Below are 27,839 nucleotides of genomic sequence, written 5' to 3' on the forward strand. Positions count from 1 at the left end.
GCCTGGGGCCCCTGCAGCCCCCGCAGCCCCTTTCCTTCCAGGATTGCTGGATGCGGGGCTCGGGATTCTCTCCCACACCTCATGGTGACCTGGTCGCTGTGCCACTGGAGTGTCTGCCCCTTGGGTGGCGTTCACTTCTGCAGGTGTCTGGCACTTAGTTCACGGTTCTGGCTTTTTATCACATAGATTTGGTTTGGGTGGGGAGACGAGGGTGGGCTTGGGGCTTGGAGATGATACTTTAGTGCTGCTCCATCAGCACAATAACAAGTGTGTTTTATAGCGAAGACCCTGCCATGTATGTTACCCACCATATTGTGGGGCAGTCTGGTTGGAAGAAGAGGCTGGGTCACAGCACCCATGGCCCCGGAAGCTGGGCCAGGGCCGATGGAGACATGCTCACGTGTTGGTGTGAGGAGTGAGATCATAGACCTGTTACACGGGAAACTTGGAGGGACGTGACCAGGCTGAGCCGGAGCCAGAGGAACAGTCAGGCAAGGGCTGAAGGTACGAGGAAATGGAGAGAAACGTACAGATTGGGGACGTTGGTGGGCAGTGTTGTAAGTGACCAGGTGGCAGTGGGAAGAGGCAGAGGCTGGAGTCTGGGTGATTCTGAAGTTCCATCACTAGAAATAGCATTGTTACCATTAACAGACCCTAAGTGGAGCGTTTGAAAGTTATCACAGGGCTACGTTATTCCTGTTCATTTGATGTGAGGACCAAATGTGTGAAGAGTATCTGTACACGTTTTTTAAATCCTCAAATGATTGCATTTGGGGTCACAGATACAGATGTGAGAATTGTCCACATATATGGAAGTGACTGTCTGAGCTTTGGAAGGAAGTGAAGCCTAGGAAGGCAGTGAGGGAGTGGGGAGGACCGGGAACTAACCCTGGATTGCGCCTTCACTGACGGCCGCCTGCAGAGGAGCCCGGAAGGAGGAAAAGAAGCAATGGTTTCAAAAGCTAGAAAGAAAACGCTGCTTGGCTGTGGCAGACAGACGGCAAGCGCGCCAGGTGAGCCCCTGCTTGCTCCAGGGCAGACATTGCTAACTGATCCCAGCACTCATTCTCCGCGAGCCGGGAGCCCACCTTGGAATCCTCAATACAGGCGTCCTGGCAGCTGTTCAAAGCTCTGGGACTTAGGGACAGTCGAAGGAGTTGAGCACTGCTGTGCGTCTCTCCCGTGGGATCTCAGAGTTGAAAAGGCCCCACTGGGCCTCTTTGCGATGCTCCGTTTCCTCCAGACTCTCTCTGAGAAGGCCATGCAACAAGGGCTGTACCCCTCAAGGGGGTAGAATCCAAAAGTAGTGGCTGTTCCATCTGTGTATAGCGGGGGGGGGGGGGTGTCGGTGGAGAGAATCTACTGAAAGTAGAGCCAGAAAAGGTTAGTGACATAGAAGATACTAGAAAAGGAAACTTGTGTCCAGGATGAGTAGAAATAGGTGGTGGAGTTGATCTTTAAGGTGATCGATTGGGAAGCTGCAGAGCAGATACTGTAGGACGAGTACGTTTGGAAATTGGCAAGAAAGGAATTCTGATGGTCCTGTGAACGCTTCCATGTGTTCGTTCCCTTAGGAAGATTTTGCTTGCATAGGTAAATTTTGTTTACATAGTTAGTAGCGCAAAGCCCGACTGTATGTTAGCACTTGAATTTGGAAGTTCGGCCTTAGCATGAAGCATTGAGTATTTCAGTGGAGGTCGCCCACTACAGCCGCTGCGGTGGAATGAGACAAAAAATACAGACGGCCCCGTGCTACAGACCTCAGTGTTTTCAGTGCTTTACGTTCAGTCATCTGAGGATGTGTGTGTGCTCCTGTCCCTGTCACTTAGAGACAGAGCAGACGGTCTCCTGCATTCTGGAAGCCTTGCACATCCGGCAGGGGCGGACAGCCAGTGACTGAGCCCTGCATCAGAGCAAAGCAAGCTTAGGTCTTTCGCTTTCGTTCTAGTGAATGTAGCTCAGGATTGTGACGAGGAATTTGAACAGAAAAGCTTTACCGCAGCCTTACAGAATGGGAAGCTCATGGTCGTAATTTTTTTCACTGAAAGATCCAGTAAATTCAGGGAGCTTTTGAATGTGCCTTTGAACTTCACAGATTAACACAAGCCAGGAGCCTGTGCAGTAATCTCCTCGTCAGCAGGTGCCGCTTCCCAGCCCTGAGTGAGCAAGTTTGCCTGGTGGCCTAGCTTTGACTTCTGCAGTGCTGTCTTGCCTTGTCTGTCCATTCACTGGGACGGTGTTGCCTCAAATACATGAGCTGGAGAACACTGTCTTACAGGAAGCCATGTAGAAAAGATTGTCATTCATAGTATTGGGACATACACGTCGGTGAGTCAAGAAGCTGGACCTCTTAAAAACCACAGATATAGTGCCCTAGCCAGTCATTGCAGGTCAGCCATGGGGACACCTATTTGTAAGTCACAGCCAATTTTTAAGTGAAAATCCCAACAACTGCCCTGTGTCCGAAGGCATTACTGGGGTGGGGAGGGGCCTGCAGACCCCTCTCCCCCAGTTTCCTCCCACCTCCCTTTTCCATAGCAGGTGGGGTGTTCTGCATAATGCCAGGGGTTATTTGTTGACTGAGTTTCCTGTGACTCCCCACTTTCTGCACTCGCGGAGCCTGGCCCCTCTCCCGGGGGGCCTGACCTGTACTTTCCCACAGCCCCAGTGGACCCTCAGGAAGCGTCATTCACGCTCCCGGGCCTGGGCACAGATAGAAGCCCTCCACCAGTAGCTTTGCAAAAGGATGTGCTCACCTTCCCTATGTCCCGGTTCCCTTCAAAGCTACTTCCATAGAGTTAAGCACAACTCCCCAGGACGTTCAATTCTAAGAAAGCAGTGATGCTGATTTTGCATAGAACACAAGACCATAATTATCAGAGCGTGTAAAGATTTTGTGCAAAAGTGGCATGGCCCCGTTTCCATGGCCATGGGTGGTGGTTTAGAGAAGCTGTTCCCTCTACTTGGCTGTGCCTTAGGAAGGATGCAAGCGTCTCCTTCCTGCTCTGTCCCCACCCCCTGGGATCCATGGGATCGGGTGGGAGGTCTCAGCCACAGAGTGGGGGCTGCTTCTCTCCTGACACTGAAGGGGAGGAGGCAAGGGCGGCTGGACATGGCTGTTGCTGCTTCGGAGATGAGCCCTGAGCGTCCTTGTGTGGAGGTCGAAAGGTGCCTGCTGAGACAGGGCCTGACAGCCCCTAGAGAAGGGGCGGGGCCAACCTGAGCTGGAGCCTAGCAGAGGTCAGGGGCAGGGGGACAGGGTCTGTGAGGGGTGCTTGGCGCTCTGGAGACAGGCTAGAGGAAGGTGGGAGGGTCGTGAAGTAGATGAGTGAGCCAAGTGGCCGTGTGCAGATGACTGAGATGATAATTACCTGAAGCAGTGGTCAGCTAGGTAGGTCGGCAGTTATTATCGTTATTAATAACACGTGCTCACCAGGTGATGTAATGAAGCTCGTTCACGGGCCTGTGATTGCAAACTGTGAATCAAACGAGATGTGATGCCTGAAACTCCAGCTGGAGGTTTCCTAGTGGTTATTTGTGACTGATTCTGCTGCTTCTGGTGGCGCCTCCTCTCCCTTTTGTTTCTGTGGCAGGACCGGGGGGTAGATGAGAAAACAGGACAAATGCCGACATTTGTGGACTGTCACCTGTGGCCCAGACTCTGTCCACCTGAGTTCATACATGTCATTTAGCCAGTGGGACACGCGATGAAGCAGGTGGCCTTTTCCCCCATAGTAAGGGTGACAGACGGCCTCAGAGGGGTCCGGACTGTGTCCAAAGTGCCCGACGTGGCTAGCAGAGCAGCAGGATTTGCGGCAAGTCCAATTCTTCCCAGTCCGGTCGCCCCACAGCAGCTGTGAAATCCCTTTAAATCGCCTGGGATCCCGCTCGCTCTCCCCTTCTGAAGACAAAAGTATTAAAGCCTTCCGCACTGTAACAGGGTCTTCTGCCGACAGTGAGCAGAAACCCCAGGCACCCCTCTTTGCAGGTGTATCTGTGGATGTACAAAGAGGCCTACACAGAAATCAAAACTGTATCCTGAGATTCGCAGTATTAACTTACTTTGCATCCCACAGGTATCAGTGGTCAGCAGTAAGTTACACTGTTATTTTCCTAAGTTGCTCCGTGTTGTTGCTTGTGGGTTCCTAACACAGAAACACTGACATCACACGCTGCTTTTCTTTTCTTCTCCCCTGGGCACTGATCCAAACCTAGCTGAGCCAGGCAGGCTGTGGGAACCAGATCTGGAGTGTTTGCAGGTCTGTGGATGCAACTCTGTGCTCTGTGCCTCCAGCCCCATGCGGGCACGATTGAACCCAAAGGCACTTTTGTGACCGAGGGCTGGCAGAGGGGCCGCAGTCGCATGAAAGCTGAACTCTTCATCCCCACCACTCTGTGTTTCAGAGCAAGAAGAAAACTTTGAGTTTATCATTGTGTCCCTCACTGGCCAGACGTGGCACTTTGAAGCCACCACGTATGAAGAGCGAGATGCATGGGTCCAAGCCATCGAGAGCCAGATCCTAGCCAGCTTACAGTCGTGTGAAAGCAGCAAGAATAAGGTAAGGCTCTTAGCAGGCTGCCCCCCGAAATCAAGAGCCGCTGATCATTAAAGGGAAATGGAGGCCGAGAGAGATGCCCAAGGGAGCGGAAGCATCATATGATACGTGTGATTGACAAGACCCTGGTATTCTTTCTGAGCAAAAGCCAAGTAATGGAAAAGATAAGAAACACTTTGTGTCAATTTGTATCAAATATCAAATACTCGTATCCTAGCTTAACCATTTTCGGACAACAGATAAATCCCTTTTTAAATCTTTACTCTCACCTAATCCCAAATGTAAACCATGGACCTTTTTATTGTATATGATGGCATCTTTTAGGCTCTTGTCACTTATGCATCCACATTTATTTTTGTTTTAGGCAGAATACACTCAGGAAAAGAGATGCAGACTAAAACCGGGCACTGTTCTGTTCTCATAAATGCACAAAACTCAAATCCATGTCAAGTGAGAAACTGTTTCTTGTTACAGACAGGAAAAGTAGACATGCAGATGTGAGATACAGGGAGTTAGAGAGGATACCGTGCGCATTTTCAGAACTCTGCTGATAAAATCTGGTATGCGTTTCAGTCAATAATTAGAGGTAATTATTTCACACTTGTTTAGCCAGGGGGAAAAAAAGACTTTAACCTGCATTTTCTAGATTCCTGCCCAGTGATAACCCTTATACAAAAGTCTTTTTTTTTCCTTTTCCTTTTTGCCATTAAAGAGTCCTTCAAATGTTAATGCTTGGATGTTTTTAACCCCTTTTCTGGGATATTTTAGAGTCTTAGAGAACATTTTGATTTTTCTTTTTTTTTCTTTTTTTTTTCTTTTTTTTTAATTTATTGGGGTGACAATTGTTAGTAAAATTACATAGATTTCAGGTGTACAATTCTGTATTACATCATCTATAAATCCCATTGTGTGTTCACCACCCAGAGTCAGTTTCAAACTATGATCAACTAGAAACTAAGAGAAAGGACATTGCCCACCGACCTGCAGTTTCATTTGAAACAATTTAAAGAAATTTCTGCCAATGATTTATGTCCAGCTTTGTCATTAAGAAGAGAGTCTATCTTTCAGAAAGATGGAGTGTCTTATTTTATTACCCTCTTTAACCAGGGTAAACCAGACCACAGTCATTATTATTATAATGTAATTTGCTTCTCTTTTTTAAAGCTGTTTTATACCCAAGGTGGGGAGAATCACTGCCTTTCGTTTCTGAGCACCTTGGCTTAATGAGTCCCACAGCCACAGACGATGCTCTTGCGTCTCCTTGCCGATGGGGAGCGATCACACGTGTCACCCACACAGCACAGGAGTTGAGTTTCAGGAGTGGGAAGGGCCTGTGTTGCCAAGCACAGGGCCTGTGACAGACGCATCTCAAATTTTGTATAAAGTCACCATGTCTCACCCGGGCCAGACTCCACGCCGCATCAGCCGGACTCAGGAGGACCTGGGAGAGCGACGGCCTTTCTCACACCTGGCCAGGCTCTTCCCGCTCTCTGTACAAACAGACGGCATCACCTCGGCCTGGTGCACACGCACCAGCCTTAAAATGCTGCCCATTTTCTCCTGCTAGCCGTGTGTACTCTTAGGAAAGTGCTGTTCCTGGGTGGACTCAGGAAGGCAGAGTCACACCTGTTCACCTTGGGTGCTTGCTGAACAGGTGTGAAAGTGTACAGCATGGAAGTAATACCCACAGGGATAGCTTGAGGGCAAAATGTAGACTCAGCTGAGAATGTTAGCTGCCTGTGGATAATTCAGAGTGGGTAGCAGGTGCAGACAGACAGACACATCCCTGTATGTGTACACACACACACACACACACACACACACTCCAGATGCCAATATAAATTGTTTAACATTCTTGGAATACTTGGGTATCTAACCAAAGGGAATAAACCCCCAATAATGCATTGTGCTATTAGTCAGTAGCAATTAATAAATTATAATTTATTGTTAAGTGGTAAGCAGTAAATTGTTTCATGGCAAACAATTTGATAGGAGATGGTTCAATTTATGAAGAATTCTTATACAAAAATGAAGCTTATTCTAAGTGCCCTCTGAAATTTATTTGGCTTTAACCATTATGCTAAACGTATGCAGCATAAGCCTTAAAAACGGTACACGTATATTGCTTTACCTAACACCTCAGCTTCCAGGAATTTATCCTTAGTAAGTAATCACAAATACATGCAAAGACTTAGCATTGTTTACAAGAGAGAAAAATTGGAAACAACTTAAATGTCAATCAAAGTGAACGTCTTAAATAAGTCATCGTAAGTGGAATATTAAGCAGCCATTTAAAACGATGGTATTGGAGAGCAAGTGGTGGCATTGAAAGATAACAATATGTCATTAGACTAGAAAGGCAGATTTCAAAACAGTAGATAGTGTGTTGGCTTAAAACATACTAACGTGTGCGTACATGTGCTTAGGAAAAGGCTACAGGAGCAGATATCAAAATGTTAATTAAACTGACGTGTGATAATCATATCATAGCTTATAGATCTTCATGTCATTCTTTCCCCTGCTGTATTTTCTAAACTCGCTTAGAGAAGGCATTCAAGTGTAAGTGTGAGGATAAACGCCCCAGCTGTACTCCCACTCCTCCCTGCCCCGTACCTGTTAGTGACTCTGCTACTGTAGCCACTGAGCTCGTCTTAAAATGAAACTTGAAGTGTGGTGTGGACATGGTCTCCTGACAAGGAATCGTGATATACAAGGTGTGATCAAACAATACGGTGAACGTTTAAATTAAAAAATTTTATTACAGTAAAAGATACATTGCCATTAATCCCTCTCAGAATACTGCCCCTCGCTTAGAACACACTTAGCCATAATTCTTGCCACTTTCTGAAGCAGTTCTGGAAGTCCTCTTTCGTGAGTGTCTTTAGTTGTGCTGCTGTAGCTGCCCTGATGTCGTGAATCATTTTGACTTTGGGGAAGAGCCAGAAGTCACACGGCACCAGATCCAGTGAATAAGGTGGATGAGGACACACAGTAATGTTTTTATTTGACAGAAATTGCCATACCAGAAGTGATGTGTGACACAGAGCATTGTCATAATGGAGGACGATTTACGGCACACTTGAAAACACACCTTCTCTCAACCGTAGCTCACACCCGACTGACTGCACCAAACAAGTTGAAACTTACTACTGTGGTTCAGCCACTTTCCATGTTGAAGGTCCTGCCTTTCTGTTGGGTGGCACTCAGCAGCAGCATTCACCGTAGTTTTTGATCACACCTCATTTATCTTAACAGTGCCGATTAAACCTCACCCTTTGCTTATAAGCAGATTATTTCTTTCTCATTTTCTAATCTTCATACCTAGTGGACACACAACAGTGAAAGTACATTAACCAAGTATATGCTTTGTCCACGTTCATTCACAAATGATCCAGAACTTAATCTTTGTTCCCATGTCGGGAAGAGTCAGTCTCACGGGATAAACCTTCGCAGGGGACGCTTGCTCGCGATGCAAAGTGCGTTCTCCATCACTCACTCGTTCTCATTAGCAGAGGCGTAGTTGTTTGAAATCGCCCTCGTCCTATATTTGCTCGTGATCTGTTTGTTTTTCCCTGACATTAGTAGTAGATATGAGCATTGCCCTCGGAATTCTTACAGCGTGCGTTTGTGTGTCTTCCTCTATGTCCAGTCGCGGCTGACGAGCCAGAGCGAGGCCATGGCTTTGCAGTCGATACGAAACATCCGAGGGAATTCCCACTGTGTGGACTGCGAGACCCAGAGTAAGTGAGCACGGGGAACGTGGGCCTGGGCTCCACAGTGGACGGTGGGGGGTCAGACGAAGCCGGAATGGCAGGGGTCCCACGTCTGTCTTCTTCAGTTCCTGCAGCTCCAGTGGGCCCCGGTTATAGGGGAGGAAATGCAGAGTCTGACAGCCAATACTATTTCCCAGGTCATGAAAACAGCAGTTGTGTAGCAGGGTTTGAATCCCCTCCGCCGTCTGCTGTAGAGACAGAGACTAAGGACACGAGTAGATGACACATTGACAGAGGCTTTTTTATTTTTAAGTGAGAACATCCAGTTTGGGTGAAAGTGCTAGAAAACATACTGTCCACATGGACAGAGAACTGTAACGACCTCGCAGGGCGGTATGGCTGCGTACACAAGAAGTGCTCATCGAGTGGTCGTCCCCTCCCTCCGGCCATGTACCTCCGGGAACTAAGCCGGGGACACGGGCGGCAAAGACTGGCCTCAAATGTCCATCACAGCCCAGTTCACAGAGCAGAACGTCACAGCCTCCCAACGGTGCACAAGTTAACAGGATAACTGTTCTCGTACACAAACATACACAAACCTAAACAGTTGTGTAAAAACGTCTTCACAGAGATGGAGAAACTTCATGATGCCTCGTGAAATGAGGCAGTGTTTAGGGCAGTACGTCATGGAGAGCCCAGTGAAGCTTTTCAGGTGTTTGTGGAGTAAAGATCTGTAAGGATGCATTCTAGTTTTAACCCCAGGTATCTGACTGGCAGGGTCTTCGGTGATCAGGGTTGTCTAATTTTTCTATAGAACACAGATGTCTTAGGAAAGTGCCCTGTCTGCATCTCCCCCGAGCCCCACTCTGCAGTTTCTTCATGGGGTTCCACTGCAGCTTCCTCAGGCGTCACAGCCAGGAGGCACCCCTCTTGCCCCCTGGGGGGTCTGGCAGGCAAGATGGGTCTGAGCCAAGGTTGGCCTGGAGGGCGGGCCCGATGACCACAGGTGTGACGGACACCGTGGGACTCGGGCTTCCATAGCCTCTGCTACTGACTCCGTGCCTCAGGAAAGTGCAGTGATACTCTCGGCTGTCAGCCCTGGGGACCAAGCCCAGGGCCTCCCGCTGGGGAGAGCCTGGGAGTCACGACGCTGGCAAGTGAGGGGCCTGATGCCGGAGATGCAGGCAGGAGACTATTCAGAGCTTTGAGGCCCCGGGGTTCTCACTCCAGCGTCCGGTCCTGCTGATAGAGATGCTGGGCTTGGTCGCAATGGCACATGGCAGCCCCCGGCAGGTTTTGAGTCCCTGGGGCTGCCACAGGATAGGACTCTCCGTGTAGACCCCTGGCGGATGTGTGGAGTGTGGGCTGCAGGAAGTGGAAGGTGAGGCCGCAGACAGGCTGGGGCACCCCGCGTTGTGACAGTGGCATGGACCAGGTGGGCACGGTGGGAACCAGGAGGGCTGGGAACGAGAAGGGGGGGATTTGAGAGAGACTGAAGACTTGCTGATTGCCTGGAGGAATGATGGAAGAATCAGGGTGGGCTCCCAGGATCCTGACAGAATAACGGTGCATGCCGGAGCCGTTTGCTGCAGCAGAAAGGTCCCTTTTGGGAGACGACACTTACAGGGTGCAAGATGATGGGAGGTACCTGCCAAGATATCCAAACGGAAATGTGCAGTGGTAGCTACATGTGGGCCCTGGAGAGGAGCCGGTGGAGGACATTTGTGGGTGGTTGATAGCATTGGGTGGTTAGCAAGGCCCTGGGTTGGGTTGAGTTTGCCTGGCAGAGAACATACTAGGTAGAAGAGACACCTGCAAGACCCCCTGAGGTAAGGGGCAGATTCAGGTGGGAAAGCTGGGAAGGAAATCAAGGTGGGAGAAAATTCCAGGGAGCGTCTTGACCAAAAAGGCATCAGAAGGCAGTGTTGTCAGAAGTATCAGAAGTAAGTGACATGGTGGCCAAACAGGGTCCTTTGAGTTTTGCCCACAGTGGTGGCTGGTGACTCTGCCTGCCCTGTTCGAGACGGGTGGGGATGGAGGCCAGGTTGCAACGTTTGGGAGGCACAGAAGCAGAGGCAACCAGTTAGAAGTTGGGCCGTGAAGGGGAGTGGAGACAAGGTGAGAGCCGGGGGTGGGGGGATGCTGAGTTTCCGCAGACTGTTCGCCACGCCACCGCCTTCCCTAAACACCCCACAAGGCCCGGGCCAAACCCTCCCCCATGCAGCCTGTGCGTTTATTCTTTTGGCTGTACTCTTCAATGTTTAGTCTGCATTTCCTCACTCATTTTTTAAAACTTACTATTATTTGGGGCATTTGTTTTCTCTTCCCAATTGGAATGTCTCTGAGGTCACAGACTTCACGTGTATTCCCCATGGCCTCTGTCACCACCTTCCTGAGTGCCACTTAGACATTAAATAAATGGCTGGCTGATTTCTGATGAATTAGCGTGCAGCCATTCCTGGTCATTTGTCATCTAGAGAATGACTCGAAATAAATATGATGTCAGCTGCCTGGGTTTTTGTTGTTATTGTGGACTCTTCAAGTGCACCTCAAGTAAACATCGATTGTTCCTAAATGATGAGAAAGCCATTGACTGTCAAGGCCAGCCGCATCTCCACAGATCTGCTGTAGATTCCAGCACGGAGCCAGCCCCGGGCCCGAGTACTCAGTCTTGTGATGTGAGCCCGTGTCACACAGGGAGTGATCCACTGTGGGCCAGTATCAGAAAAGCATGTTGCCATTCACTCTGAGTCAGGGCTGAGTGATGGAGCTGGGTAGTGACCTCAGCAAAGGACTGGCTGTGCCCGCCATCTTGTCACCGTGGAGAATGGAAAACGGGCAGTTCTTTCAGTGGGTACCCGTAAAGTCACTGAAAATCATATTTTTTCATCCTAGTGTGCCTCTCTTTCATCTCTGAAATTTGCAAACACGCCCATCATGTGACTGTTGACAACTTGGGTGTGCCATGGTTGCAGAGGCAGTTGTGAGGGACATTCTAGTTTTGGGAATGACCAGCTGTCCGTCACCATCCCTGTCAGCACACCGTTCCCTCTATCAGCTGCCACCACAGTGGACACCAAATCACGCATGGATTTTTTTCATGTGCATCTGGCCTCGAGGGGAATACTGCTGTGAAAATATCGGAAAGTGTAGGAAGTTCCAAGGCTTTATCCAAAGCCAGGTGTTTAAGAGTTGCCACCAGCATGTCCAATCTTTTGAGACCCCTAAGCCAGTACCAAGTACTGGCAGGGATGTGCTTTCGAGCCGTGTGATTCTAGGGAGGGAGTCGGTGCAGTCTCACTGACGGGCTGTTTTGTTGCTAAGACCCTAAGCGCAGGGGGTGAGCGAGGGTGATGTGACCTCACGTGGCGCCTGTCCCTCTTCCCACAGATCCGAACTGGGCCAGTTTGAACTTGGGCGCCCTCATGTGCATCGAGTGCTCAGGGATCCACCGGAATCTTGGCACCCACCTTTCCCGAGTCCGGTCTCTGGACCTAGACGACTGGCCCGTCGAGCTCATCAAGGTGATGTCGTCCATTGGGAACGAGCTGGCCAACAGCGTCTGGGAAGAGAACAGCCAGGGGCGGACGAAGCCTTCACTGGACTCCACAAGGTAGGGACGTGGGAAGGGGGTGGCTACGGGGCATCTTGCCAACGGACAACTGGAAATGACCTTAATGGCAGCCACAATTGCAACTGCCCTGGCAACCTGTAGGAGTGCTAATTAGACCAGCGTGGAGATGCCTGTATTTAAAATTGGTCTTCAGCAGACGTGGCTAATTCAAGCTCTTGCATTTTTATGTTTGTTCTACACCTTGGGGATTCCTCTCTCCCTCTTAGAAACGTATTAAGCTTATAACCTTATGAATATATCACTTTAATTAATACATTTCTAATAGGCATAAGCTGTGCTGTTAACACCAATTATGAATTTTTGATTCTTTAATTTTGTCATTCTTACATCTTTGATAAGCATCTCCTCAGTTGGCTCGCGCACACACATACAAAATGAGTGTTTATGGAAACAGAATATACTTTATTTTCTAAACACTTAATCAGCCAAGTGTGGCATAATGTATGGTGACTCCTCATTACTGTTAATTGTTACCCAGTGTAAAAAACGCATTTATTTTGAGGCCATTTAGTTTCCCATTTTTCATTTACAGCTATTATAAACCGTGTTTGAGTACACATACATATTTAATGTACCTGAGAGGTGAGGAAATGGCAGGCCTTCTGGGGAGGCCTGTTTCCAGCAGCAGGCAGGACCGCTCCGGCTCTGCGGTATTGGAGGAAGGGGCTTCTGGGGTTGCATCTCCCACGTCTGAAGTAGTTGTGGGGTTCCCTTTCCTCATTCCCGTCTCAGGTGTGTGGAGAAATGAAGGGAGAGGAGGCCTCCCAACTTGAAAACTCTTTAAATTTCTCTGATGGGTGTTGCTGGTGGTCAGAGAAGGAGAAGTCCAAGCACAGCCTGTGGTTGGGCCGCGCGTGAAGGATAAGAAACGGGTTTGTCCCGCTAAGTGGTGTTAAGTGCTGACCGTGGGTGGACTCTGTTTCCTCAGCCCTGAAAAATGAATTTGTGGTGCCACCTTCGGTTCACTTTAGAGAAGGAAGTTGGTATGTTATTAGTCCCGCTCTTCACGTTAGATATTCTGTGGGGGCAGAGCGAGGCGGGACGCAGGGAAGGTGCCCAAAGCGTATCTGTTTACAGCGACGGGTTTGTTAGTATGCGAGTTGTACGTAGCATGTGGTGTAAATGTGGGCAACTTCCTTACAAACTGAAGAACTGATACACTTTTAAAAATTATTTATCTCGATATGTTTAACACTGACATAGAAATCAGCCAGGCCACCAATGAGCGACATTCTTAAAAGATTGATTCGTGTTTTAATAAACATTTTTTCATAGATATAGTTTCCCTGGAGGATATTTAGGTCTGCAAATGAAAAACGAGTAGAAATTAGATTGTGTATGAGTGCAGAAAATTAAAATAAGTTGGAAAAATGAACTTCATGCACTTTCCTGTTTATGTGTAAAAGGAGCATATGTACCATTGTTAGCATCATGAATTAGAAAAATTAATTTTTTCATCTGTCCTAATTAGGAGCATTTAGAATGATTGGAAACAAAGTCGTGGGTTAGTTTTTTCTTTCTTTCTCTCTCTCCTTTTTTTTTTTTTTTTTTTTGATGGCTTAGGTGCATTTTACTTGTTTTCTTTTAGAAAGATATAGGTTAATGTTTTAACTGGTAAATATTTTGTATTCGTGTTCTCCTCATTCCTAAGTGAAGACTGTGTATAGATGTGCTTCACTTCTCATTTGCTCTTGAGTGTGTGACGTTGTCTCCCATCTAGTGTTATACACATGCCATCTCTATAGTTCACAGCCATTTCAATCTTCCTTTTACATAAATGGAGTGACTGCCGTTAATCCCCACCGAGCCTTCGGTCACACATACTTCCCTAAAGAGCGGTGCCGAGTTGTAATTCCTCTCCAAGGTGATGGGGAGGGGTGTGGTCAACCTGGTGATTCCAGAGGTAGCTGTGGAGCTTCTGAAATCCGTCCCTCTCTAAGGAGATAAACCCGCCTGAGAATTGAATACCACTCTGTACCTTTAACGAATTCTCCCAGGAAGTTCTGTTTTTACTTAAATTCAGCCAATATTCATTGAGTGCCCTCTCACAGAATAGGATAATTATACCCCTGCATTGGTTGGTGGATGGTCTCAGGGCCAGCTGAGGGCACAGGACTGGGGAGAAATCCCACGATGGAGGGGTTCTCACCACCACTGTGCTCCAGGGAACTTTCAATGGAGAGATGACAGCTGAGCTGAACTTTGAAATCTGGGGCGATTTCCAGGCCTAAGGGGCTGGGGCATGTGCTGGAGGCCGGGAGTGCCCTGGGCAAGGACAGGCGTGTGGAGCCTTGGGGGTAAGTGTGGACGTCAGAGGGGCGGTCACCCATAGGGCTATTCCCTCGAGTAAATCAGAAGTGGGGTCGGTGGGGCCAAACCAGAGCCGAGGCTGGGAGAGCCCCTGAGACGCCGGGGTGGTGATATAACAGCAACGCTGGGGGTGGGGTGTGGGGGGGTTGTTGGATCCGTTTACGTGTTCGCGTATGTTCTGCGTGTGGCAGGAGGTCCGAAGGCAGCTAGCGGCATCCTTGGAAGGGGTGGAGACAACCCGTCGGAAGGCTGTGGTCCTGGTGGCACATATGCCAACCTTAGATACACTGTGAAAAAATAAAAACCAACATGGGTCATAGTGGAATCATACAGTAACTCAGACACCGGCCACCTTTACTACCTCTGCAGTTTCCTCAAATAGAAATGAAAAACTCAAGGTGGGGGCTAGCATTCCCATGTGGACTTCCGTGTGGGGTGTGAGAACGCATGTCTAGTCAGGATCAGAAGGAAAGACATCCCCTCCCACCCACCCCACTTTGGTCTCTGCAAAACCTGTCATTGTTGGTAGAAGCAGCTGGAGGGTTCTTGTAACGTGGCCCTAAGGTAATACTAAAAAGAAATGTTTTAATAAATGTATATCTCTGTCCAAGGAAAAGTCAAGTGCAACATATGCAGTCTAATTCTCTGAAAAAAGGGCCCAGCTGTGTTCCTGAGACGCTCTAGTCCATTCCATCTTGCTTAGAAGATTCATTCTGACCGTGAAATATAATTAGAAATGTGTTGTTACACACACACACACACACACACACACACGCACACACCAGCACCATGGGGATGTGGAACAAGGCAGATCCTTCTCCAGAGAAACAACCTCAGAAACCGCTGCCCACTGGAGTCACCCAGACCTGCGGGTGAGTTAGGAGAGCAGGCGCCTCTGCCCAGCTGGCTGGCTTTCGGCTTGTTGTCCCCACTCCCTGATTAGGGCAGCTCGGACGGCTCATAATTGGTTCCAGCCGTGCTCAGCCACCCTGAGAACTGCCGTTCAAACTTGACCAGTATTGTGATCAATCGAAGCTGACGGCGGCAGAGCCGTATTGACTTCCCATTCCGAAACCGGCCATCATTAGTCAAGAAAAGCATCTTTTAATTACTCCCAGGAAGAAAAAAAAATCTTTTTGGATGGATTCTGCAACAACTGCCATTTTTTCCAGTGCATTCGATATTAAATGTATTGTCACAGGAGGGGAGAGGCTACCCTTACCTTCCCCGTCTGTAATGGAGGTTTAATTTGGAGAAAGGAGCGTGTACGAGAGATCGATGCTATAACAATTAACCACATCTGGGGTGGAATCAGAGTTCCCCGTTCTAATTGCCGTTGATACCATTTAAGCACACGCTTAAAATACTGACTTTAAATGGGGGTGCTGACGTGGGGTAGAGGTACTAACAGCAGACAGAATTGGCTAGAATTTAGGGGCTTGCGGAGGGGCCGTTTGCTGGGCCTGAGGGCACCGCCTGTGAGTTTGTGTTTGACACTGTACAGTGTGTTGTACACATGTGGACACTGGGGTCAGGAGCAGCCAAGCACGGCTCTGGTTCCAGTGTGACGACACACATTGTGACCCAAGGGAGAAGTCACCAAGCTCCTCAGTGACCCTTTCAAATGAAAGAATAATAAGCTCAGAGGTCAAGATATTAAAACAGTCAAGTGCCTGCTTCTTGCGTGAATGAATGAACAAATGAGTAGGTGATAGAACTGGTTAGCTTGGAATACACCTGTCAGGTGCTGTTGCCACCTCGGGGCCTCGGAATTCCTCGTGTGTCTGACTAAGATTGGGACTTGGACATTTCCTGCGCACAGCAAACCTACGTGAACAGCCGCTCACCCGCGGCCACGCAGGGGGGCTTGAGGGGCCGATCTGCATGCCGATGGCGGGTCGTCCTTTACTCTCAGCCCCGGTTCACTTAGGAGCGGTTAGGATCGACTGCGGTGAAAATCACTCCCTGCCAGAACCGAGCACAGAGCCCTCTGCTGCGTTTCCCCCTTCATCTCCCTCCCATCTTTGTGTCTCGGTGTCCGGTGTCCGGGCGTTGGGCCCATGCAGTTCTGCAGGGACCAGCTGCTAGGGCATGTGAGCGCAGACAGCTTATTTACATGGTGGTTTGGGAGTCTGCCGAGTTAGTCTAGGAAATCCAAAGAGCCTGGAAGGGGAGGTCTGTGTTCCACGAAGAGCCCTTGAGAGAAGCGCTAAGCCCAGCTGAAGTCACCCCTTCCCACGTGGAGTCTGCTTTAGCATACACACTTGTCCCTCTTTCAGCATCCTTTCTCTTCCTGTCACTGTTTGTCAGTTCGCCTGCGCACCTAAACTCCCCTCTCGCCTTTAACTTATAAAAAGATGTCACTTCGGGAGGAAGACTTGGGGCCGGACGCCAGAAATCTGCGTGGGAGAGACCGGCTGGACACTTCCAGACGGGCCAAGTCCGCCCGCCCCGTGATCCGAGTTCCGGCTCTTTTTGATTCTGCAATGCCACTTTCATCTTATTTATGCACAGGGAGGTATTGATAAAGGGGAAATGGATCCAAACTGAAAATAATTGGAGCCCCACCGCTAACTCTGAGATATTAAAAGCAGTACCACTTGGCCATGTCTTTGTCTCGTTGGGTTTGATCATAAGATCACAAAATAGTAATCTCAGGCTCAAATTTCTGGCATAGAGACGCCCTGTTCCAGATGGGCCTCAGGGAGCACAGGTACCCACCGCCGTAGGACTGTCTCATCTTATTATTTTTCAACAGTTCTTGGCCCGCCGAGGTCAGTGTTTTGTCTCTTTTGAGTGCTCCTCTATGCTTGAAACCTTCTCCTATTTTCTTTCTTTAAAAAAAAAAAAAGAAAGAAAGAAAGGAAAGAAAAGAAAATGGGCAGGGGGAGAAATAGAAGGAAAAAAAAAAGGACTTTGCAGTGATGACCAGAACCCATCTGCAGTTGGGTGGCATCTGCTCCCCACATGTCACTTCCCTCATTAACAAGCAATTGAATTAATTAAATGCTACTCAGAACACGCATAACAAGCTACCGGCAGTGTCCAAATTAGCACTGATAATCAAGGATGATTTCCTTTATTATCCTCCTAAGTGGTGTGCAGACTCTGGTCTCCCTGCCTGCCCTCATCTATTTACATACCCCCAGCTCCTGCCTTTGGAAGCGGAGGTTATCTTACCTAGTTAATTTGCCACGATCACCGAGCATGGCCGATGGATGCCCTGCCCTGCGTCACCGCCACCGCGTGTCCCCCTCCCCGCCTGCCCTCCCCCAGCCCCAGCCTTTGTATCTCAAGCTCCCTGATAAATTAAAGGCCACCCCTGTGGTCTCTCAAGTGAGTAATAGAGGCAGAAATTTCATTTTGCAACTGGCTGATTTAATGATCCAAAGGGTAATTAATGGCCTGATTATCTTAATGTTAAGTATGTCCGGCAGCGATTACTGTGACCTCCCGCTTGTCAAGGTCCGGGCTGTGCTCTCCTTTCAATTAAGTTCTCTGGGGCTTAATGGTATGAATAAACTCCTCTGATTCTATCATCCCGGACGGACGCCGAGGGTTCAGGGAGCTGGGGGCTCGTTTGGAGTTTTAATCAGCCTGTCTTCTACTCCTGCGATCAGAGTTACAGCCATAACAAGGGCAGCTTCACTGTCTTCTCCCCCGCACACCGCCCCCACCCCCACGCACTTTTTTTGTTGTGTTGTTTTATTTAGTTTCTCTTATTTATTCCAGTGCTCTGAGGGAGTATTCTGTTAGTGGAGAAGCCGCTGTGCTCCGTGAGGCTCGTCTCTTCTAATATAAATTATCATGTGAGCACTGTGGTTTCCCTGTTTGACAGGCTTAATTAATTGGCAGGAGCCCCCGAAAATGACAGTGCCACTAATTGCAACTCAGAGTGAATTTCTGTCATCGTGATGCGCCCGTCAGCGGGCCTGCCCCGGCCTGTGCCTGCAGAGTGGGCCCAGCCTCCTGGTCTCCCAGCTAGGCAGAGACGATGTCCTGAGCAAGGGGCGACAGTGGCAGGCGCCAAGGAGCCGGGGATTTGCAGGCACGCCAGTCTGTGTGCAGAACTGACATTTACTGCCAGTAAAGTTTATGCGGCCACGGCTCTGCAAATGCAACAGCTGCTTGGGGACCGTGGGTTTTACTTAAGATATTTTAGTGATTCCTCGTAGCAGGCCGGCTTGGAATCAGACTCCAAGAGCCACAGCTCACTTAGGGACCCTTCGTGACTGAGTGGTCCTCATTAGCACATTGCTAAATGTGCTCTAGTTTACCAGAGCTCTGAGCCCAGATCAGAAATATTCCACTATAAATATTAAGCCAATTAGGAAAATGTACAAATGAGAAGTGCAAGTGCATTAACACTGCCTCAAAAATAATACCTATAGATTACAGCTGACAACAGATACAGCAATTCATCTAGTCAGCCATGGCCAGGGAGCTTGGCGGGATTCCATGCTCAGCCGCACTGCTCTCCGAAGAAGCGCTCAGCGTAGACCAGCTCTAATCATAAGAAAGGCGAATTTAAGAAGATTCTCCCTAAGGTCGAGCAAAATGGGATCACTTTTTAAAGGATAACCGCACCGTCCGTTTGCCTTTGAACCAGATGGACAAATATGCTGTCAGTTCATTACGGCCTCCTGCTGCACACAGACCCCAGGTACTTATTTGATCTTGCAGGAGACCAAATGTGTACTGGGAGCCAGCTTTGCGACCAGGGGTCTGTCGTGGGTTGAAAATCCTGATCATTTACTCTCTGAAATGTAGCCATGGAGACACTTAAGGAGTTGTTTTATTTGTTGTTTTTTAAGAAATTGTATTGTCACTGGTAGATGAAAATGCAAGTCACCAGCAAGCATCAGCTGTCTTCTAGGTGCCCTGACCACGTGTAAGCCTCTGTCCATTTGTGAGCATCTGTAAAGGAATATAACGTATAGGTGAAACTGTTTAGACTTGAATTACATATCGTGGAAGACATTCCAAACATGGACCTATAAATACTCTCGAAGATAGCTGCCTGTTTTGAGCCCTCCGACAGAAGAGCATTTCCAAAGGGTCATTGCTTTCGGTGGTGTTTTGATCATTTTGCCCTAGAAACTTTCTCTCTTCTGAGGACCTGTTCTGCTTTCTTCTTCCTAATAATGGAGACAGAAACAAACCTGCGTCCAGGGTTCACAGTGCACCGTGTGCTTCTCCTTAGCATGGAGCCATCCGGTGACACGGGATGATCCCCAGTTTTTAGATGAAGAATGTGCAGTTCGGGTCCTTGAGTCATTTGTCCAGGGTCACACGGGACAATGGAACAGATCACTTCAACCCTGGATCCGACTCCTAACACCCATCCTGGGTCCTTCTGCTCCTTTGCTTGTCATGTCCCACGTCATGTGGCCAAACCCAGTGGTCCGTTGTAGCATCTAGCGATGCCGTTGTGTTTGCCAGTGTCCTGTCCTTCTCCTCCCCGTGGCCCCAGCTCATACTGTTGTTAACCATTGTGTGTGTGTGTGTGTGTGTGTGTGTGTGTAAAACTAGTATAAATTTATTATGTATGATAACATAACTACAACATTTTTCCACTTACAAAATCTAGTAGCCTCAATTATGGTAACTTAAATAAGAGTAATAAAGCATCATGCATTTTAATTTGCGTTCATGTGGCAAACCTGATGTGGTAAGTCACACAGTCATGATTCCAAAGTCTTAATTCTCTGTAGTTGATCTTAAGAGCTTCGTGGAAAACAGTGCTGAGACCTCTAACTATCTGGCCGACATAGGCTTGGGGTTCGAGCCCTAGCTTTCCGTGTAACCACGTGCTCCCACCTGACCTGCCCTCTGGGCATGTCCCTGACCCAGCACTGCCAGTTGAAAACGTTCAGTGTGTATTTCAGACAGCCTCGCACTTAGCATTACTTGCCTGATGACATGTGGAGCTGGGCCAGAGGATTTCTGCTTCAGTTGCATGGCCAGCATCTTCTGCAATTTTAATTTTTTAAAAACCAGGGCATTTTCTTATTTGTAAGATGAGACTAGCCGTTATTTCCACCCAGTTAATCATGTAGATTTAATGCTAAAAGAAAACTTTATGAAGTTTTCTGGGATCCTTTTTATCTGGAAAACGCAATCAGCTTTGTACCTGGGTCCTATATGCTGGCAGTGAGAGAAACAAGTGGCCCATGCCCTCTCAAGTTCTAGGGAGGGTCTGTTGACATATAAGAGTTATATGTGTTGTGCTTGGTATCTGTAGAGTAGTTTATTAAGCATTACCTAGAAATTTACATTCTCAGGCCCCACACCAAGCCGACCCAGTCAGTATCCCCGGGGTGGGGCCCAGTGATGAGTTATAACTTCTCTACGTGACTCTTATGCACATTAAAGTTTGGGAAGCACTGGTCTGCACCAAGTAGTATAAACAAATATCCACAATCCTTCCTGGAGTCCCCCTCCCTGTCTTAGCCCAAATCCTTGAACTTATTCCTGATTTCTTGAGAAATCAGGTATGTGCCCTCTTTCTTTACTGACTTTGGTGTGGCCTGGCATCTCCAGTGCACCATCCCAGCAAGTGCTCCAACCCATAGAATATCTCGGTGTCTGGCCCCAGTAAGATGATTATACATTATGATCGAATGTCATTTTTCCCGGGAATGCAAGGTTGGTTCAATACACAAAAATCAATCAATGTCATATAACACATTCATAGAATAAAAGACAAAAGCTACATAATCATCTCAAGATGCAGGAGATACATTTGGCGAAAATCTGTACCTTTTCCTGGTACAAACACTCAGCAAACCAGGAATAAAAGGGCACTACCTCACCCTGGTAAAGGGCATCTATGAGAGACCCACCGCTGACATCATACTTAATGGGAAAGCACTAAAAGCATTCTTCCTAAGAGCAGGAATAAGACCAGGATGTCCACTGTCACCACTTTTGTTCAGTGTTGGTTCAAGCTAGGGAGTTAGGCAAGAAAAAGAAACCAAAGGCATCCAGATTAAAAAGGAAGAGGTAAAACTATTTGCAGACGATATTTTTTGTATATAGAAAATCTGAAGGAATCCACAATAAACTATTAGAGCTAATAAATGAGTTCACCAAGGTGGAAAGGTACAGGGTCAATATACAAAACTCAGTTGTGCTTCTCTACATGATCAGTGGACAATTCTAAATAAAACTAAGGACACAATTTCAATTATAAGAGCATCAGAAAGAATAATATGCTGAGAAATAAATTTAAGCTGTATACTGAAAACCACAAAGCATCACTGAAAGAAATGACAGACCTAAATAATTGGCAAGACATCTGTGTTCATGGATTGGAAGCCTTAAAATTGTTAAGATAGTAAAACTCCACAAATTGATGTATAGATTCAACACAATCCCTTTCAAAATCACAAATGCGGTGGCTTTTTTTTGCAGAAATGGACAAGCCGATTCTCCATTTATATAGACATTCAAGAGGCCCCTCAGCTAGGCAAAACAATCTTAAAGAAAAATAACAAAATTGGAGGACTCATACATCCTGATTTCAAAACTTATTGGAAAACTACGGTAATCCGAGACTGTGGTACTGGCCTAAGAACAGACTTATAAATCAGTGGAATAGAATTGACAGTCCTAAAGTAAGCCCGTACATCTAGGGTTAATTGATTTTCAACGGAGATGCTAAGACAAGTCAGTGGGGAAAGAATAGTCTTTTCAACAAGTGGTGCTAGAACAACTGGATATCATGAAGGTAGACCCCTTTTGTATACCATGCCATATACAAAAGTTAACTCCAAGTGAATCAAAGACCTAAATATAAAAACTGAAACAATGAAACTTTTAGAAGAAAACAGAGGTAAATCTTGATGATAGCTAAAGCACAAGCAACAGAAAAAATAGATAAATTGTACTTCATCAAAGTTAGAAATTTTAGTGCTTCAAAGGACAGTATCAAGAAAGTAAAAAGACACACAGAATGAGTGAAAATATTTGAAAACCGCATATCTAGTAGGTTAGTAGCCAGAATATATTTTCAATGTGTACAACTCAGCAATAGAAGACAAATAACTCAATTTTAAAATGTGCAAGGAATCTAAACAGACATTTTTCTCAAGATTTACAAATAGCCGACGAGCACATGAAAAGATACCAAACATATTACTTATTAGGGAAAATGTCAATCAAACGTGTTAGGATGGGTATAAAAATAAAGAAAGACAGTGGCAGGTGTTGGTACCAATGTGGAAACACTGGCACCCTCGTGTACTTCCAGTGAGAACATTAAATGACACAGCCACTCTGGAAAATGCCAGCGGTTCCTCTAAAAGTTAGACGTAGAGTTAGCATATGGCCCAGAAATTCTTCTAAGTACATACCTAAGAGAAATGAAAACGTTACTATGTCCACACAAAAATTTGTACATGTTCACAGCAGCGTTATTCATAACAGCCAAAAAGTGAAAACAAACCAAAGGTCCACCAAATGAAAATGGATAAACGCAGCGTGGCTCGCCATACAGTGGAATATTACTCAGACACGAGAAGGAATGAAGTGTCATACGCGCTACAAGAGTGAGCCCTGCCAGCACGCTGAGTGAATGGGGTCCTCGCGTGCACGGGCAGCCAGTGGAGAAGTCTGTCCAGCGTGATGTCCTGAGCAGGATTTGCGCTGTAGCCACAACTGCTCTGGAGGGGACAGACCTTGTGAGAGTGAGGCCCGGTAGAAGATGGTGCCTCGTGTCTCCACTGAGTGAGTCTGAAGGACTGATAATCACGCCCGACACTGAGGACCCTCAAGGAACCCGTGAGCGTCCCAGCACGACAGCCAGGGCTTCTTGGAAGCCACAGGACAGACCAACGTCATTCCCCACCTTGACAGAGAAGGAAACTGGCCCGAGAAACTCAGTCTGTGCGTGCAGGAGCCAGAGTACAGCCCGTCTTGCTGGCTGCACAGCCCTCCTAGGAGGCAGCCAAAGGGGTCCAGAGGCATAACACCGTCACGACCCCCCAAACTGGGGGGCCTGGGGGAAGACAACTACCCAGGTGATGTTTACTGTTCTGCTATAGGCCCCTGGCAGATGGCAAGGCCTTTAAATGACCAGCAGGACAAAAGGGTAATTTCAGTCGTAGAATCCTGATGGTTTGGTTGTGTGCTCATAAAAGTAGAAGGCGCACACAGTCATGCCCAGCAGTGTCAACAGGTGGTGAAGCAGCCCGGCCGGCCAGGGCCCCGCCTTGCCTCCCCAGTTGTGGCTTTGGAGCGGGATCTCTGGGCTTGGGGCACACCATCCAAAGCCAGCGGGACAAAGCCAGCCTTCCCCCTTGCTGCAAAGTCCCTGTTTCTCTGAGAAATTGCTTGGGGCCCCAGAGAGTGGGGACAGCAGTAGCAACTCCATTAAAGCTTCAAATAATTAAATGTCATTTGTAACTAATACAAAATTTCGTCAGCCTGGGGTCCAGAAGACAGACGTTACCTGGAGCACACATCACTCAGACTTAGGGACCCACTCAGACAGAAAGCATCTCTCATGTGCATGGTCTCAGACAAATGACCCTGGAGAATGAAGACGTATTCATGATGACTTGCAGATGACTTTCTCCTCAAGGGCTGCCCTGCTTTCACACCAATCCCGATGACCTTAAGGAAATTAGGAGATAACTGTTTAAACCAGAGACGAGGACACCCAGACAGGAGACATGCTTGCCTGTAGCGTAACCCAGTGCCTCGGACCAGCCTAAGTAGCCAGCAAACTCATCATCCAGAGGCGCCTCAGGGAAGGTGACTGCATGGCTGATAAGCATGGAGTTGGACCTGCGGGTGGCTCGCCCCTTGTGCCAGGCCTTCTCACACCTGCACTGGTTTTCAGCTCAGGGAGCATTTGAAAATGACCGTGGGGCAGAGGGTACGACTGGCATTTAGTCCTGGAGGCCTGGGGTGCTAAACACGCCTTTGAAAGGGAGAATAGCTTTGCCAAAATAGCAGCAGAACCCCTGCTGAGGAGGGGGCCAAAACCCAAACTTACGCCGCTGCCGAGCGAGCAGGACCGCTGTCCTGCAGACCTCTGACACCCTGTAAACCACTCCCGCGGAGGCCTCCAGGAAGCCAGGAACTTCCCCGGGAGATTGCTTCCGGGGCCACGGAATGGACAACCTGACAAAGATACATATGTTTTCACTCTGGAATGCCAAAGTCTAGCTTTCTAAATGTATTAAATGAAACCAAGAATAATGACATATTTCATAAAGTTCCAGAGGAACCATAGTAGGTGCTCAGTAAGTATTTGAGAGATTGTGTTTCCCTCAAAACTAAAGTTTGAGCCATGAGACATGATTGATGAGGAAGGAAGTTGTTGGCTAAAGGCTCCGTGGGGTCTCAATCCAGTGGCAGGCTCCACGCGCAATAGAGGGGACCTTGGTCCTCAGAAATGGGACACGACATCACATGGAAAGATCGATGCACCAGCTCCTTGGTGCTGTTAGAGCCTGGAAGGCAGCGTGGAGAACTGCGAGGCAGGGGCATCCTGAGGCTCGGGTGCGAAGCAGTGTCCCTGGGGTTGTGGGCCTGCAGGCGGGTCCAGGTTCTATCAACACTGCTCTAAGCTAGTGGGAACAGTGGACCCCACGCAGCTATTTAAAAAAAAAAAAAAAAGCCTGAAGCAAAAATATAAACGAACACAAAATTGCTTAAAATCTTAATAAAAACTAGCTTTGGCATCAGGAAAGCAAGGGATACGATGTCATTTTCTGTCTCATCTCCTTATGCTGGTTATAAAAAGTACTTGTGATTCTAAAATCCTTGTGTCTTCCATTACACTCCTGTCTCCAGACGTTTTGGTTTTGTTTTTTAACAATCCTGTTCCATCTTGACAACGGGTATGTGAGATTCTTTTAATCCTCTGGGATCAACTCTGTTTCCCAAAGAACAACAGAAACCAGTGGCTGTGTCATGTGGGAAGATGGCTGCCAGGGAAGGGCTTCCCTGATAGTCTTGGGAGAGGTGACAGAAGTGACACTGCCACCGGCATCCAGCAGGGGTGCCTGTCTCTGGACTCAGCTGTAACGAAGCATAGCGCCCTTTTCCAGTGAACTAAACGCCAGGGGGATGAGTGTCTCTGTGACCGGGAAGGTCGTGCTAAGGGATTGGGTGCAGTCCTGGTTCTGTTGAGGACAGAGCACTGAGGGCCAGGAGGAAACCCGCATGGGCCAGAGGAGCTGAATGTTCTGTGAGGTCTCGCAAGTGGAAGAAGATTTAAAATGCCCCTTGACAGGCCCCCGTGTGTAGTAACAGCCATGACTGTGCCGTAGTATGTGAAGGCCACTGCTTCTTAAGCGGTCACTGGGCTTACAAGAGACCTTTCCCACTAAGGCATCTGGGAACCAAGAGGGGTTTGTGCCACTTCCAGCCTCCAGAGGCATTTTCCATCCTCCTTAAAAAGCCCTCTTTAACCTGCAGCCACTTCTGCTACGAGAATAGCAGGTCTGAAGGGCACACTCGGGGTTTAGCTCTGCACCCTTCTCCCCTGATTCTCCAGGCGGCACTTCTTCCTCTGCCCCACCCAGCCTGCCGTGTGCACTGGGCAGGGCGAGCTTGGCGGGCAGAGCCACGGGAGGCCCAAGGCAGTGAGGACCCTGCAGCTGGGGCAGGGGGATGCTTTCACTCTCCCCGGCTCCCGGCTGACCGCCTGCAGTGTCAGATGGCTGCTGGGGCCTCGCGGGTGGGTGTGCGGCCACAGAACAGGACAGCCATCGTTGCCGCTGTTGGCATGTCAGCCTCGCCGGCCCTCGTCTGAGTGCTAACACACCGTTTCCTATGCCAGTTCCTTCACCTGACCACACGTGTCGGCCGCAGGGAAGGACCTCAGGTAAAGCCAGCAGAGTGTTCATCCCAACTTGTCCTTCAGGGTGGCCGACCTCAATGCAGGAAATGAGGACAGTGGACAGAGGTCAGCTGCCTTGGGCCTCAGGGAGCCTGGAAGTGACACAAACTTCTCTCGGCCTCCAGAGCTGGCAGAGACAGGAAGATGAGCCCAGCGGTGGGGGTACTTGGCCACAAGTCTAGTGATTCCCTGCAGATGGAAAACCAGGTGTTTCGTCTGTCCCCTGCGGGTGGCCAGGGTGCAGGTGACACATTCTGACCTAATCACAGCGTCCTAACCCCCCTGGTTTGCACAGTGAGGAGAAGGCTCTGTCCCAAGGTCTGCACGTGTGGTTTGGAAATCGGTGAGCTGGGGGGGGGGGGGGGGGGGCTGCATGACATCCCGGGGGACACATCCGCTGGCTTTGATTTAGGAGTGTGGGCGCCTTCCTCCTGCGTGGGTCACCCTGTTGCCGCACCTGCTTGTTACTCCAATTTCGCAGGCCGCCATTCCTCTCTGAAATGCGCTCCCCTCGTGGCTGGTTTTCATCTGGCAGTGAAGCAGCCATCAAAGAGCTGCCCTACGTGTTCCGTTCGCAGGCGGCCTGCAAGCCTCTGCGGACACGCTGCTGACCCCGTCAGGCTCTCTGCAGAACAGGAGGGCGTTTAGCCAGCCTGTGGGCGCAGGGCGAGGAGGAAAAGGAACAACTCTTAACGTGCACATTTACAGTGAAATCCTCTGCCCCAAGGCACGAGAGTGGGTCCAATTGTTGCTGGAACGGCTCCTGTCACTAGGCCCTTTAAAAGGAGGCATCTTTTGAGGGTTGCCTGGTGTTGAGTTTGAGAGCCCGGTGATGGCCAGCTGGGCTGCGTGTTAAATGAAGGATCTGGGGCCCACATTCTGACACTGGTGTGAGGGGGACCTTTCAAAGCCCCGATACTTACTGTCCAGCAAGCTCCTCATCTGCTGGGAGCCCCTGGTGCCACAGAACGTGAACTTGCACGGCACCATGGCTTTTCCCCACGGCGCTTCTGCTGAGGTTCTACGGCGTAGCCGTCGTGTAACCAGGGTGGCCCTGCACCCCGCATGTCGGGCGGTGCCTGTGTCACTGCTGGTGGCGTTGGTGGGATGTGCTTCCGAGCGTGGTTTGGCCGTGTGTACTGGAAAACCCCGCTCCCCGCCTCATCTCCCTGGTCCAAGAATGGTCTCACTGTCTGAGGGTCAGTCCACTGTCTTCCCCTTCGCATCCGATGGCCACGCTTCCCCAGCTCAGGAGTGACCACCCGATCTGCAATCCACTTACTGCAAGAAGCTTTAACCTGCAGGCTGTCGTGAGTGTGCAGAAGCCATTACCAGAAATGTGAATGCCTTATTCTAGAATTCCAAATATAAACCAAAGAGTCAGAAGCCATCTTTCTGAGAGTATTGAGATAAATCATTGTCCTATTTAGTGAAGAGGAGGAAGAGTCATTGTAAAAAATTTATTTCAAGGTATTAGGTTGGTGCAAAAGTAATTGTGTTTTTGACAATTATTTTTAACCTTTGAAACCACAATTACTTTTGCACCAACCTGATATCATTTGCACACAGTGTGTTCACACGTTTTGAGTATGCGATCAGTTCCACCAGCTTTGACAACCGCATGTACCTGTGTAACCCACTCTCCTATCGGTGTATTTCTGTCCCCCAGGAAGCCCCCTTGGACCCCTGCAGTTAATCTCCCTGTTAAGAATCAGGCATGGATTTGGTCTCTATCAGAACAGATGAGTTCTGCCTCCTTTAGAAATATC

At 48.6% G+C, this 27,839-nt stretch overlaps 1 protein-coding gene across 12 annotated transcripts in view; it reads left to right on the forward strand.

Moving 5' to 3' along the window:
* Positions 1-27,839, forward strand: part of AGAP1 (ArfGAP with GTPase domain, ankyrin repeat and PH domain 1) — a 511,591-nt gene that overhangs the window by 437,245 nt on the left and 46,507 nt on the right. For all 12 annotated transcript variants that reach the window (XM_074315523.2, XM_074315538.2, XM_074315532.2 and 9 more), the window contains 3 exons: positions 4,405-4,559; positions 8,206-8,296; positions 11,660-11,882. In XM_074315523.2, the coding sequence (XP_074171624.1) occupies positions 4,405-4,559; positions 8,206-8,296; positions 11,660-11,882 (469 nt within the window). The remainder of the gene's footprint in view (positions 1-4,404; positions 4,560-8,205; positions 8,297-11,659; positions 11,883-27,839) is intronic.

This window comes from Rhinolophus sinicus, chromosome 17 (genome assembly GCF_057876585.1).
Source record: "Rhinolophus sinicus isolate RSI-liver-muscle chromosome 17, RSI-T2T, whole genome shotgun sequence".
Classification (NCBI taxonomy): domain Eukaryota; kingdom Metazoa; phylum Chordata; class Mammalia; order Chiroptera; family Rhinolophidae; genus Rhinolophus; species Rhinolophus sinicus.